The sequence below is a fragment of the Aaosphaeria arxii genome, assembly GCF_010015735.1.
Source record: "Aaosphaeria arxii CBS 175.79 unplaced genomic scaffold BU24scaffold_1, whole genome shotgun sequence".
NCBI lineage: Eukaryota > Fungi > Ascomycota > Dothideomycetes > Pleosporales > Aaosphaeria > Aaosphaeria arxii.
The window spans coordinates 2,055,874-2,069,322 of record NW_022983474.1 but is presented as its reverse complement, the minus strand read 5'-3'; the positions used below and the strand labels follow the sequence as shown (position 1 = coordinate 2,069,322).

General features: G+C 50.9%; 5 protein-coding genes across 5 annotated transcripts; 3 read left to right on the top strand and 2 right to left on the bottom strand.

Annotated features, from left to right (window-relative positions):
• Positions 1-10: 10 nt before the first annotated feature.
• BU24DRAFT_14455 (WD40 repeat-like protein) lies at positions 11-1,870 on the bottom strand. The gene is made up of 5 exons (XM_033521177.1): positions 1,404-1,870; positions 1,157-1,262; positions 624-1,043; positions 373-517; positions 11-304 (listed from the first exon to the last, which is right to left on the bottom strand). Exons 1-5 carry the CDS (start codon positions 1,738-1,740, stop codon positions 92-94), a joined length of 1,221 nt encoding a protein of 406 aa, XP_033389423.1. The 5' UTR covers positions 1,741-1,870; the 3' UTR covers positions 11-91.
• Positions 1,871-2,632: 762 nt separating this feature from the next.
• BU24DRAFT_487579 (cytochrome b560 subunit of succinate dehydrogenase) lies at positions 2,633-3,487 on the top strand. The gene is made up of 2 exons (XM_033533469.1): positions 2,633-2,778; positions 2,864-3,487. Exons 1-2 carry the CDS (start codon positions 2,681-2,683, stop codon positions 3,303-3,305), a joined length of 540 nt encoding a protein of 179 aa, XP_033389422.1. The 5' UTR covers positions 2,633-2,680; the 3' UTR covers positions 3,306-3,487.
• Positions 3,488-3,716: 229 nt separating this feature from the next.
• On the top strand, positions 3,717-8,762 carry BU24DRAFT_416749 (uncharacterized protein). Its single transcript, XM_033526535.1, has 2 exons — positions 3,717-3,810; positions 3,959-8,762. The coding sequence occupies exons 1-2, from the start codon at positions 3,757-3,759 to the stop codon at positions 8,546-8,548; spliced, it is 4,644 nt and encodes a 1,547-aa protein (XP_033389421.1). The 5' UTR covers positions 3,717-3,756; the 3' UTR covers positions 8,549-8,762.
• Positions 8,763-9,084: 322 nt separating this feature from the next.
• On the top strand, positions 9,085-11,431 carry BU24DRAFT_361674 (glycoside hydrolase family 72 protein). The gene is made up of 3 exons (XM_033524154.1): positions 9,085-9,516; positions 9,580-10,035; positions 10,100-11,431. Exons 1-3 carry the CDS (start codon positions 9,384-9,386, stop codon positions 11,317-11,319), a joined length of 1,809 nt encoding a protein of 602 aa, XP_033389420.1. The 5' UTR covers positions 9,085-9,383; the 3' UTR covers positions 11,320-11,431.
• A 41-nt stretch (positions 11,432-11,472) lies between these two features.
• Positions 11,473-13,237, bottom strand: BU24DRAFT_487576 (4-coumarate-CoA ligase; the record flags this gene model as incomplete). The annotated part of the gene is made up of 2 exons (XM_033533468.1): positions 12,876-13,237; positions 11,473-12,827 (listed from the first exon to the last, which is right to left on the bottom strand). Exons 1-2 carry the CDS (start codon positions 13,186-13,188, stop codon positions 11,473-11,475), a joined length of 1,668 nt encoding a protein of 555 aa, XP_033389419.1. The 5' UTR covers positions 13,189-13,237.
• Positions 13,238-13,449: the final 212 nt, after the last annotated feature.

The following is a 13,449-nucleotide window of genomic DNA, read 5'->3' as shown; positions in this document are numbered from 1 at the left end:
TTCCAATTCCCACCAAGCCACTATATCATGATTGATGCATGTGCTGTGCCATACACTCTACCCCCTAGCCACGCAACACTTGAACTCTACTCTAATAAGGCTTATACCTCCCCTTCTCCCCTCCAGCATCCCCCTTCCTCTCCTTCTTCTCCCTCCTCCTCTCCTTCCTATCTTTCTTCCTCTTTCCCCCATCATCCCCCTCGTCATCAACCTGCATCGCCTCGTCGCCGTCTCCCGCAGACGACCAATCGCCCTTCCACGCGCGCACACAGCCGTCCTCGCCAACTGTGTACGTCGTCTGTGACTACAATCCCCCCTTCTCGTCAGCAAAATGAAAACAACAATGTGATTGAAGGAAGGGAGAAGGCTTACATGAGTATCTGTAAACAAATCCCGCACCACCTCCCCGCCATGCGCGTCCGGAAGCACGATCTTGCGCGCCACGTCGTACGTGTAGTTCAGGGGCTGATCGGCCGACGAGGGCGGTTGGAGGGGGATGAGTGATAGTGTCGATGTGCTTTCGTTCCCGCATTGTCAGCAAGCCAATTCCCTCTCCTCCCTTCTCATACAGCTGTCTTCAGAAACAAAAGGGGGAACGGAAAAGGGGAAGAAGACAAACATACCTATGCTCCCCAGCCACCACATACGCCTCCCCGCCCACCCAATGCATCCCAACCAAATACTCGCACCCAAGCCCCTCCCTCACATCCCCCCACGCCACGGGCTTCGGCTCCTTCACGTCCTCGTCTGCGCTCTGCAGCGCGTGGAAACTCACCGTCTCGTCTGTGCCGATCGCGAACATAGTCGTCGATTTCGGCGACGTGGAGACGAAGCCTGCGTGCGCGACGGCGGACCCGTGGTTCGCGACTTGGAACAGCGCGTCGTCCTCGTCCGGCACCGAGGTGTCGAAGATGGAGATGAGGCCGTCGGTTGAGGAGGTGAGGAGGAGGGTTGGGTGCGAGGGGTGCAGGTGGAGCGAGGTGATGGTGTCGGTGTGGGATTCGGTGTAGGATTGGAGGGGGGAGGTCGGGTTGCGGTTGTCCCTGGGTTTTTTTGTGAGTACAATAGTTCTTACGGTGTTTGGAAGTTGGTGATCTTCTTTTCTTTCGATTTGAGGTTGGGGTTAGGGGTGATGGGATAAGATGGATAGACGTACCAGATGAGAACGGGGGACTCGGCAGGACCGTCATTTGGGTTTTCGATTCCCGCGGCGATGAAGTTCCTCGAGGCGTCGCAGACGAGTGAGGATATCAATTTGTGTGCTGTGTGGATTGTGTTAACCATGTTCTGTTCTCTGACTATCTCTTGTCTTGGGGGTTTATATCCCACATCCCCAGATATATATCGTCTATATACTGCGGAAATATTCATAAGAGCAACAGAAAGAGAAAAAAATCACATACGACTCTGAATCTCCGACACCTTCCCCCTACTCCTTGCATCCCAAAACCTAACAAACCCATCCCTCCCCGCCGTCGCCAGCAGATTCCCCTCGGAGCCCTCGACTCGCTCCAGGCACGTGACGCTCGCATTCGCGTTCTTGATGACGCCGTCCGCGACGAGGTTCAGGGAGATGGGGTCGAAGATCCGGAGGGAGTCGTCGGACGCGATGACGGCGAGGTTGGCGGTCTTGGTGTAGTTGTGCGGGTATTCGCGAGGGCTGGTGGAGATGATTTTGTAGATGTAGGTTTCCGGGGGGAGGGAGAGGGTGGTCTGGTGGATTTGGGCTAGGGTTGTCATTGTGTCCTTTTTTTAGGGGGATTATTTGGGGGTCATGTGGTTTGGTTTAGGGTTGGAATTGTTTTGATATTAGGTAGATTGTTGTGGTGACTTGTAGGGGTGATGATCTGGGTTTAGATGTCGTTGGTGGGTGAGGTGGTGAGAATTTGCGTGGTGCGGTGGTCTACTCCGTACTGTCTGTCTATCACGTTCAGTATGATGGCATTGTGATTGATGATGATGGGTTGATCACTCAATTAGTCCTTTCGCCTTCAGTATTTATGAATGAAGATGTCGTGGATGAAGATTTTGATTGTAGAAGAGCTTCTCGTGAAGTTTTGTCCTGCATTTGCCTGATCAAGTTATATGCCGGCATAGTAGCAGCTGCCAGGAGTCCGGCTTCGATCAACTTATCAAAGGCATCAATAGCTCAGCACGATCGCACATGACGCAAGAAGTATCTGAGCATGTGCATACTCCATTCAATAGGCTTCACACATGCATGCAGGAGTGTGCCCCGACTGAACACACAAATTGAAGCAATAGCTACGAAGAACGAAAAGCATGTAACCCTGGATATGAAACGCACTCGATCACAATTTAAGATAAAATGCGCGATTAACTACGGGTATTCCTTCAAGAAACTCTCATGTCCTTATTCCACTGACATAACGCCAGCAGACAGGCCGTCACTCCAGCAATTCAGGGCTCATTGCGGCGATATCGAGGTTCCATGAAGGAAAGAAAGAAAACAGGGAGGACACGCACGAAGAGATTTCGGATGAGGTGGATGTCGCTTGACTAAGCCAGACGCTCTGATTGGTCGCTCGGCAACTCCATCGATGGGAACAACCGAGAACGCTTGATCGTGAATGTCACTCTTCGACATCACCACAACCGCACTCACCCGGTACTCCTCTCCACTCCATTCGCAGCTCAATTGCGCCTCCCGTCGAGCAGCATGGCCTCTCAACGCATCTTCCAGCTCGGCCTGCGACGAGCAGCTGCCGCTCCCGGCTTCACCAGGTTCCAGCCCGCCGGGCGCATGGTACAGCGGAGGTATGGAAGTCCATGACGAGCCCACGGAATGGGGCAGATCGAAACAACCACCCTTACAACAACACCAAACTAACCATTCAAAAAGGCTCGCAGCAACACACAACGTATCCTCCGCCGAGGGCCAGGAAATCCTCGTCAAGCAGCGTCTCCAGCGACCCGTCTCTCCCCACTTGACCATCTACCGCCCGCAAATCACATGGTACGCATCGTCGTTCAACCGTATCACGGGAATCCTCCTCAGCGGAGGTCTCTACATCTTTGGTCTTTCATATCTCGCCGCTCCCGCTCTCGGATGGCACCTCGAGACTCCCTCGCTCGTCGCAGCGGTTGCGTCATGGCCCGTCGCCGTTAAGATTGCTGCAAAGGCCACCGCCGCTTTCCCCTTCTTCTTCCACAGCATCAACGGAATCAGGCATTTGACCTGGGATCTCGGTATCGGCTTCAAGAACAAGACCGTCATCCAGACCGGATGGACCGCTGTCGGACTTACAGTTGCTTTGGGAGCATACTACACTTTCGTCGGTTAAATCTAGGCGGACCCGAATAAAAGAAAAAGCTTAAAGAGAAGACAGGGAGGAGCGAGGACAAGATTCAAGTATGGAACTTGCTGTATGAGTCCAGTGGGGTCGCAACGCTGGGTAGGAGTTGCAATATATGGCTTTCTAGAACCAAGGCACTGCGATGGCCATGTACATTTATCTTTTTTTTTGTTTTAGTGCAATACATCAAACATGTTCAAAACAACAAATGACCAGAAGTAGCAAATCGTGAGATCCCTCATCGTCGCACTTTCAATTGCAATGGCTATTAGCTGTGGACCTAATTCCCTATCATCCAATCCGGCATTGAGTGAACAAGGCTAGCACGTGAGCCCGCGCGACCAACACGACCGGAGAATTAGAGACGATCTCACGACAGCCTAATTACAATGCATGGCCCAACGTCATCTCATGGAGGTCGCTCGAAGTGCCTTTCACGATGGCGTCGCGAGATTCAGAGCAGCATACTGGCTTGATGGATGATATTTACGATGTGAGCTGTCACTTTCCCCCCAATTCCAGGCACCTGCACCTAGGGCTATGGCGCGCTTTGGCTCCGCAACCCCCGGTCGCCCATGCAGATCCAGGAGCCTTCACACAACACAACATGCCAGACCTCCACTGACGCTACAAAACCGCAGGATCCCTCGCAGCTCTCGCAACTGCTTAGGCAGCGCGCAGGCAATCCCGACACATATCAAGCCTCCGACGCGACGGGTCACAGCCTCTTCATTAGCCCCAGCAAGCCCGCTGCCATTGCTGCGTCGGCCAACGAGCGCACCTCATTCCCAGACAATCACAATCATTCCCCGCAGCGAGTGAATGATACGACCGCTTTGACGCGCAACGCACCGTCTAGACGCGCCCCAGCCGATGTAAACTATGTCAAACCAAACCTCCCGACACACAACACCGCACCAGCAAGCGAATCCGCTCTAAAGCCCCGAGAGCGCGTTGACAAGATGTATCAGACGTTTAGTGGTGTAATGGATGGCCCAGGAGACACTCAGCCAGATAGCCAAATATACAAGGAGTGGACGAGTGGCATCTATGGGAGTGCTGTCCACGAAAATGTCCCTACCCATGGGTTTGGCCGCGAGGAGCATGATCAAGGGGCTGATTCGCTATCAGAGCCACAAGATGCTGTAAACTCCAGCCAGGAACAGCTCAGTCCTACCGTCACCAGCCCTACCATTGCTCCTGAAGATGAGAACATCAATCAATTCCAGCATGATAGTCTGGCTCCTACAAGTCCTCTCAAGTTCGAAACACCGGCTATGGCGGGGCGGAAGCGAACCAGTGATGGGCAGATGCTCAGCTCTGATCTACGTACAGTAACGCCTGGTACAACACTGACGGCTGCTGCTTTTTTTGGAGGAGGGAGTGGAGGTATCAAAGGCATGGGAAATGCAATGTCCCTTACGCAAGTGTTCAATGCTACTCAAGCCCATACATCGCCCATTGTGGAGGGTGTCAGCGACGACGCTGTATTCCAGCGACCTTCGCCAAACTTCACGGATGCTCGCAACTCTAGCCCTGTCCCAGTGTTACCTACGTCGAGCCCGATCAAGGCAGTCCACCTCGATCCTCTCCGATCTTCGAGCGAGCCGCGCGCGGCATATGTCACAATGAAGCAGTCGCAAGACAAGCGATCTCGTGTTGTTACTACTCGCGAGCACGACCACACAGAACAAGAAAGCTGGGACGAACCAAGCATTACAGAAAAGAGGGCTCTGGCTCGCTCTGCAAGGCATAAGCTCGATAGGGAAACGGGTAAAACATTCGCACAAGTCACAGCGCCGTCATCATCACCACCTCAAGGGCGCCGCAAATTGCGTTCAATCCCATCAGCAGGCAAGCTTTCGAGGTTACGAACTCCTGCGACATCCCGAAGTTCAAGACGGAATGCTTATGACGGACCGTATGATTGCGACGAGGTCTCATCGAATGAGCCATCACAACAAAATGCAGCCACTGTCGCTCGAATTGAAGCGAATGCAATCAATGAGCTTTCACAAGATGAACACTCGAGCTCATTGGGTGGCCCGGATCTGGGAACAAGAGTCCAGGTACCAAATACCTCCTCCCACCCCATTCGAACTCTTTCTGGTCGCTCAACCCGAAATACACCCCCTGCAAGTCCGTCCCTGCGATCTGAACGGAACCCACACTCCCGTCCTGTGAATGCCTCCCGCGATGTTCCACCTGGCTCACCAGAAAAGAGTAGCAAAGAAACAGAAACCATTATGGATTCACAGCCAGACTCTCGGTTATACGCACAACCCACCTCTCGACCCAAATCGCTACTGCCACCTTCTTCGCCCTCCACAAATCAGTACAGCATCGACCAGACGACTCTGGCTAGAAACACAGGATACACAAGCCGGGTTGTTTCCTCGTCCGTGCTCTCCATGCCGCCAAAATCAAGCACGCAAAGTGCGGGAAATACCACAGACGCTCCTCCTGATAATGTAGACAACGACGATCGTGTTCCAAGCAGTCCTCCAGCTATGTCTGTTGACGAAGTCGTGTACGACGAGCATGACTATGGTGAACATCAATCTGCAGGCGAAGATGAAGTTGATGTGAGGTCAGGTGATTCCGATACAGCAGACGAGGATGAAGACCTCCCTCAAGTTGGGCATAATGTTATTGTCGACGAAGACCAAAGTCTACGGGAACCGTCTGTTGGTAGTGATGCCATCCCTGAGTCAGAAAGCGTAGTCGATGAGGGTTCTGGCATGAATGTAGACCACCCTGACGAGGCGAATGTCAACAAAAGGCATGATGATGGCCATGGGAGGTCGGATGAGCCGAGTTGCTCAAGTCCAACAACCAAAGGTCTCAGCAGCCCCATGCACCAGCAGGATCAGCCTCCTTCCCGGATGCACCGACAATCTACAATCCCGGAATCTGATGTCATGGAAGACCAGCAAGGACACAAACTCGAACAAACTGTAGCTGCCGTGGATATACAAAATGATCAAGTCAGAGAGTCGACAGCTACTGGTGACAGCGTTTCCCGCCAGACTAATAGCACGGAGAATTTCCACACTGCTCATGAAAACCAATCAATTACGCGAACCGGGGTTTCGGGCAGCAATACGATTGACACGAATCGAGATGAGGGTAAACAAGGTCGGAAATTGCGCTCCCTCTCTGACATTGCGAACCAGGCTAGCACGCAGCAGTCCAACATAGGTGACGTCGAAATCCCGACATTGAGCGGTTTAAGCTTTTCGGAAGACATTGGTGATAAGAACGAGGTATCTTCGGCTGAGCCTTCGTTCATGCAAGAACCTGTGGTGAAGAAACGAAAAATTACCTACAAATCGAAGGCAACCCGCATATCCCCTTCGAAAAATGACAGGCAAGAGTCCCAAGATGCACATTCTCTAGAGAGACCGGAACCTCAAGTACACAATGTTACGGAGCCAGATGAAGTAAGCGCCATCCAACATGATAGTCCTGCAAAAGATGCGTCGAGGGAGGGCGCATTAAAGCCAGCCAAGAAGACAACGATGAAACCTCCCGCAAAAGAAGTTCTTTCGCGCGCATCTCCCAGGAATCGGGCGCCAAAGAAGTCTTCCGAGCGAGCGCGGACCATTCCAGAGACACCAAAGACCGATGCGCCTGCTTCACGATTCAAGGAAGGCGAAGAGCAAGCAGCCCCTATAGAAGAGACAACCAACCAGAACGAAGAGGAAGAACCCTCCGGTGACATATTGGTACCAAACAGAGTCATCGCATACTGGCCGAGTATGGGATTCTATCCTGCTACTTGCCTGGGTGCATACGATTCTCGCCATCTCAAAATCCGTTACGATGACGGTACCCTAAATTCACTAGAAGCCATCCAAGTTCGAACTATGCAATTAAGAGTTGGAGATCAAGTCAAGGTGGATGTTCCGGGTATAAGAAAGAACATCTACGTTGTCGCTGGCTTCAAGGATAAACTTGATACTGAGAGCCTAGGAGATTTTCCGTTGACTGACCAGTATGGCCATTTGACCATCGTACTCAAGCTGAAGCAATCTAGTACGGAAGAACCTATATCAGTGCCCATGGAAAAGATGTATCTTACAAACCAGTTATGGGGGAAATTCGGGGATCGACTATACACATTTGCCGCCTCGCGCTCTTCTACACCATCAGCTTCACGCGTTGGGACCCCAGCTGCTACTGTCGAGGAGCCAATCACGCCGTCTTTGCTGCGGAGGAGTCATACCGGCCTGTCTTTGCTTAAGGAGCTGCCCACCAGGGCTATGTCAGTTTCATCATCTAATCGTTCAAGTTCGGTATTTGCAAACATGGCGTTCGCAACGACATCTACCCAAGATTCATCTGGGGACTACAGAAATGGACTCGCTACCTTGATTACCAACAATGGCGGTCAAATACTTGAAGAAGGTTTTCATGAACTCTTCACTGCAACTGATAGCTCCGGGGAGCCTTCGGCCACAAACAAACAACAAGCAGCTTCATCGAGCTGGGATGGCCTGCTCGTCAAGGAGGAATACAAAGGACTACGTCTTGTCGCTCTAATCACAGATTCACATTGTCGATCCACAAAATTCATTCAAGCCCTGGCACTCAATGTCCCCTGTCTCCACGATCGTTGGTTGACTGATTCTATCAAGGCAGGCATGCCTCTCAATTTCAGCAGGTATCTTCTGCCGGCGGGCACGTCGATATACTTGCAAGGCGCAGTTCGCTCAAGGATAATGCCTTTGTATGACCCCGCAAGCGAAGAGGCGTCACTCTCGAAGATGGTGCAAGAGCGCGAGCTTCTCCTAAAGGGTCAGAACATCTTGTTGGTGACGGGCAAATCGAAGAGGGAGGCGGAACGAAAGAAGCCCTTTATCTTCCTGACCTATGCGCTTAGTCCAAAAGTTGTCGGGAGGTGTACTGATATCGCCAGCGCAGTAGAACTGCTACAAGACGGTAGATGGGATTGGATCTATGTCGATGGAGGCAAGGCTGGAGTAGACGAAACCGCTGCCACTCTTTTCGGTGACAAGAATCAGCGCCGCGTTGACGGCGCCACTGCTCCCAAAACGAAACAAGGGAAGAAGAGAAAGCAGAGCGCGAGCAACGACCGTGATGACAAAGGCAAAGACAGTACAGATTCTCTTATCCGCAAGGGTGAAGTCGGAGGGAGAACAATCCGCATCGTGTGCGATGAATTCATCGTGCAAAGTCTAATCCTCGGCGCGTTGGCGGAGGAGTGACGATAATAGCCCGAATGGTTTCGCGTTGCTACTTTTCAGCATACTTGGATGAGCACCGCCATCAGAAGCGGTCATTTTTAAAACATACCTGTGGCTGACAGGCAGCCATACATGTTCAATTTTTGGAACTTGTTGGACTTAAAGCGCGTGTTGCCGTAGACTTCTTTATAAGTTCTTGGATACCCAAATAGTGTAATTTACAATTCGAAGATCGCTACGAAGCAAACATACATTAGATACGCTGTGCACGGCATTTCAATCCGATCAAGCGCATATTTATACGAGTAGGGACAATTGTGTGGCCGTGCTTCAACCTAGATACACTCCCATCAACTGCTTCACAACTACCAATGTCCGCCTCGCCTTGCACATTTTAGGGCGAGGCGCAGCCACAAAGTAACAAAGTACCGCTTCCACAATCGTATTTCTCAAACAATGGGGGCGGTTCAGACCTGCCAAGCATAGCGATACCCTGCCCTCGAATTCCTATTTGGTCGTTGTAGGATCAAATACTGCAGCCTTGCGCCTAAGGCCCCCGATATCTAATCTTACCACCTAAACGACCCTTGCGGTCGGCAAAGTCATGCCATTTCAAGGGGAGGGTGATATTAGCAGCAGCGCGCGCCTTGTTCGTAGTTCTGTCGTTTTGATCTCGTTGTTCTCGCGTTGCATTTTCTGAGTCGATTTCTGTATTTTGTCTTTCCTACCGTCGACTATTGCTTAATTGGTAAAAGCTATTAGTACTTCCGAATAGACGATCTTTGGTTCGGAAGTATTTGGTACTTGAAGGTGTATTGTGAGGTTTCTCAATCGACCACAGTGGATAAGGGACATAATGTGTCAACGTTTCGGTGCCTTTGCGACGGCGCTGCTTGGATACTTCATCGGAAGGACTCTCGCAGTACCGACCGTGCAGGTCAAAGGTTCCAAATTCTTCACGAGTGAAGGAAAACAATTCTACATAAAAGGTGAGGAAAAATCATATCCTATACCACGACCATGTGGATACTAACAACTCGCGTCATTTCCAGGAGTCGCATATGCCGAACCTTCTGACTCCGACACAATGATCGACCGTTTCAACAGCCTCGTGGACGCCGACGCCTGTGAACGAGACGCCCAAATCATAGCAGACCTTGGAGCCAACGTCATTCGACCATACTCCGTAGACCCGACGCTAAACCACGACGCATGCATGAGCGCCTTCGAGAAGAAAGGCATCTACGTGATTGTAGACGTCCCCAGTCCCACAATATCGATCAACAGGCTCACGCCCGAATGGACGATCTCGATGCGGGATGAGTTCATGAAGGTGATTGACGGGTTCTCGAAGTACGATAATCTGCTTGCGTTTGTCGCTAGTAATGAAGTCATCACCAATGTGAATAATACGAAAGCGGCACCGTATGTTAGGGCTGCCATTGCGGATTTGAAGGCGTACCGCGATCTCCAGGGATACCGAAATATTCCAATCGGATACTCTGACGGTAAGTGAACGACCCGATCTCAAACTCTATATAATGGACAATCGCACTGACGTGGTATTTCTAGCGTTCGATGCATCTGTCCGCGAGGAGACTCTGAACTACTTCAACTGCGGAGATCAAGAATCTGCGGCAGACTTCTTCGCGGCGAACGTGTACACTTGGTGCAATGACGACGATACTATGGCTAAGACTGGCTATGACAGTCTATACAAAGAAATTGAGGGTTATTCGATACCCTATTTCTTCAGCGAAACTGGTTGTAACCAAGGGGGAAGCAGAAGCAAAGGACCCAACAGATCGTTCAAAGACCAAGCGGCCGTCCTGGGGCGCGAAATGAACGACCGCCTCTCCGGCAACATCATCTATGAATATTTCCAAAACGTGAACAACTACGGATTGGTCAGTGTATCAGGAACTAGCGTGAGCAAGTTTTCAGACTATTCGCGGCTGCAGCAAGCGTGGAAGACGTTGAGTCCAGATGGAGTGAAAAGCGAGGATTACAGCCCTACTCTCACCGCAAGGAGTTGTCCCACATCGAGGTCGGGCTCTTGGGAGGTGAATGCTAATGCAGAACTTCCCACTCTTGGGCTGAGTGGTGTTACGACGCCCTCGGCTCCAAGGTACACCAGTACTGTCTACCCCGGGGCTTCGGGGTCAAGTCTATCTTCGGGGGGCCCTACAGATTCGAACAAGGAAAACTCACCTGCGACCAATAAACCGAACAGCTCTCAAGGGGAGTCTTCCGGATCTTCACCTGGATTGTCCGTTGGCGCCATCGCGGGTATCGTCATTGGAGTTCTCGTTGTGGTGGGATTGATATTGAGTTTTACACTACTCTGTCTCTGGAGGAAGAGGAAGATCCGAAAGTTAAATGAAGGTCTCAAAGCCGCGTCTGGCCCACTGAACCCCGAATCTGACAAGATAGCGGTCGCTTCTGAGGACCCCGATGAACGAAAGACGTCGAGTTATTACGGATCGTCTTACGCAGAGCTGGAGCCTCAACACCGAGCTGCTGAGCTGGATCCTTCCCGCGGGTACGCTGCGCCTCTGCCGGCCAACGAGTTGTCCACACAGGGACCGCTAGGCTATTCAGAATTGCCCCCTGGTGGAGATACGTCACAGGTGTACATGGCTCCTCCAGTACAAAATCAGACTCAAACTGCGCCTGAGCCGTCACCGCATGTACAACGGCAAAGAGAGATTGAGATGAATTGGTTGGAGAGTGAAGAGGCAAGAATCAGGCAGAGGAGAGAATTGCTCAGGCAGCAAGGTGGTGGAAACTGAAGTACCGGCCAGTCCTCTGCGATTAGAAATGAACAAATATTAATTGAATACCCTAAAGCCCGGATCTATTAAAGTCTTGTGCGTATTAATATGTTATTTTGATAGACGTGGGTACATCTTGGTTTCTTGTCTTCTATATCATATTTTGCCTCGTTACAGTTTAACTCCTTCTCTCCTGTTCTTCCAACTTTCCGCGTCTTTACTCGCCCAATCTCGCAGAACACGTCGTTGAATCTTTCCACTCGGAGATTTTGGGACCTCATCTATGAATACCACGCCACCAGTCAGATGCTTGTGTTTAGCAACGCGGCTTGCCATCCACTTCTCGATATCCCATTCGGTTGAAGCATTCTTATGCTCCGCCTTGAGCGAGATATACGCTCGTGGTAACTCTTCATGCTCGACCTGCAAGGCACATACTGCGGCATCAGCAACATGTTCATGTTCCAGCAGTACAGCTTCGAGCTCAGCAGGCGCCACCTGGAAGCCCTTGACTTTGATCAACTCCTTTTTGCGATCCACGATCCAATACCAGCCTTGATCGTCATTAATAGCGATATCACCTGTTCGCAGAAAACCCTCCTCATCAAATGTCTCGGCAGTAGCAGTTTCGTTTCGCCAATAGCCCATGCATACATTTGGTCCTTTGACGAGAATCTCGCCCCTATCTCCTGTCTTCACCCCATTTCCATTCTCATCAACCAACTTAATACTCGCATTAGGATCTATGTACCCCACAGAACCCGAGCGGTCGTCTCGACCACCAGGAACATGCAGACACGAGCACGTCACCTCCGTCATACCCCACGTCTGCACAACTTTGAGATCGAACTTTGAAGACACCTCGTTCTGGAGTTCTTTTGAGAGCGGTGCGGCACCGCACAGAATATTCTGTAACGATGAGAGATCGAAGTCCTTTGTCTCCGGCCTCTTCGCTAGCATGACTAGCACCGGCGGTGCGGTCTGTATATGCGTGATACGATACCTCTGGATATTCTCGAGGAACTTGACGAAGTTGAACGAGCGCATGAAATAGCACGGACTTAAAGTGCGGGCCGCTGCGACAATAGACCAAAGTTGGCCGTAGGCGTGATACAAGGGTAGAAATCCCAGCCAATGCTCTTCCGGCCGGTCATCGGGTCGGTATGGTTGTTCTAGATCTCGCATGTATATGCTCTGCTCTACGTTGGCGATTACGTTTTGATGGCTGATCATGACTCCTTTTGGAAGACCTGTCGTTCCGGACGAGTAATTGAGTGCTGCGATTGTGTTGCGAGCGGTGGACCCATCCATATTGGGCCATGTCCACGACCGAGATTCTTCTTCGGAGCAAAGTATAGATCTCCAATCGCGAGTGCTATCAATTGATCCGGTCTCTTTATCTGAGAACAGGAAAATACGATCCTTTTTGAATCCTGACTCCGCAGCTGCTTTCAGAAGTGTGGGTAGCAATGACGGCTCTACAAGAATAGCCTTACATTCTGTATTCTGTATTTGATACACGATCTCTATCAAAAGTTAAGAATGGAACCCCCGAAAGACACATTCTAACTTGCCTGCGACTCCGTATGCTGGATTACAGCCACTGAAAATGAGGCCGGATCCTGCGATGCCCAAATACCCGACAGGTACGAATATGTGGTTGTGGGACAACACCATCACCACATCTTGCCGCCTCAGCCCGAGAGAAGATAATCCAGCACCCAGCCTCTTGACCCATGACAAGAGCTGTCTGGGGGAAAGTGAATTCGATGTGTCATCTGCGTCAATCCAGATAGGTTTATCCGAGGTTTGCTTGTGAGACGGGAAAAGATAGGAAAGTATGTTCGCAGCGGGAATGTCGATTTTGAATGGCGAGGACTGCGGCATCTTGCTACATAGATGTATCTGATAAAAAGGAGAAAGAACTAGGTTATTGATTTTTGCTTGACAATTTAGTTATGAAAGTCGAATCGACGTCACTATCAAGGTACTATGAACCGAGGATGAATAGGCGGGGTCAGCACAGACCAATCAGAGTGCGCGCTCAACGTTGAAATATACGATAAAAATAGGCTCCCCAAGAAATGTGTTTATCATTGATATGGATCTATGCTTTTCATGTGGATTGAATATTTCAGACTTGGGTTA

Coding starts and splice junctions, on each gene's coding strand:
- BU24DRAFT_14455 (XM_033521177.1), bottom strand. CDS start 1,740: ATGACAACCCTAGCCCAAATCCACCAGACCACCCTCTCCCTCCCCCCG. Junction 518..623: donor GTGGTGGCTGGGGAGCATAG/GTATGTTTGTCT, acceptor CGGGAACGAAAG/CACATCGACACTATCACTCA. Junction 305..372: donor ATTTGTTTACAGATACTCAT/GTAAGCCTTCTC, acceptor GGGGGATTGTAG/TCACAGACGACGTACACAGT.
- BU24DRAFT_487579 (XM_033533469.1), top strand. CDS start 2,681: ATGGCCTCTCAACGCATCTTCCAGCTCGGCCTGCGACGAGCAGCTGCC. Junction 2,779..2,863: donor GGGCGCATGGTACAGCGGAG/GTATGGAAGTCC, acceptor CCATTCAAAAAG/GCTCGCAGCAACACACAACG.
- BU24DRAFT_416749 (XM_033526535.1), top strand. CDS start 3,757: ATGGCGTCGCGAGATTCAGAGCAGCATACTGGCTTGATGGATGATATT. Junction 3,811..3,958: donor TGATGGATGATATTTACGAT/GTGAGCTGTCAC, acceptor ACAAAACCGCAG/GATCCCTCGCAGCTCTCGCA.
- BU24DRAFT_361674 (XM_033524154.1), top strand. CDS start 9,384: ATGTGTCAACGTTTCGGTGCCTTTGCGACGGCGCTGCTTGGATACTTC. Junction 9,517..9,579: donor AAAACAATTCTACATAAAAG/GTGAGGAAAAAT, acceptor CGTCATTTCCAG/GAGTCGCATATGCCGAACCT. Junction 10,036..10,099: donor TCCAATCGGATACTCTGACG/GTAAGTGAACGA, acceptor TGGTATTTCTAG/CGTTCGATGCATCTGTCCGC.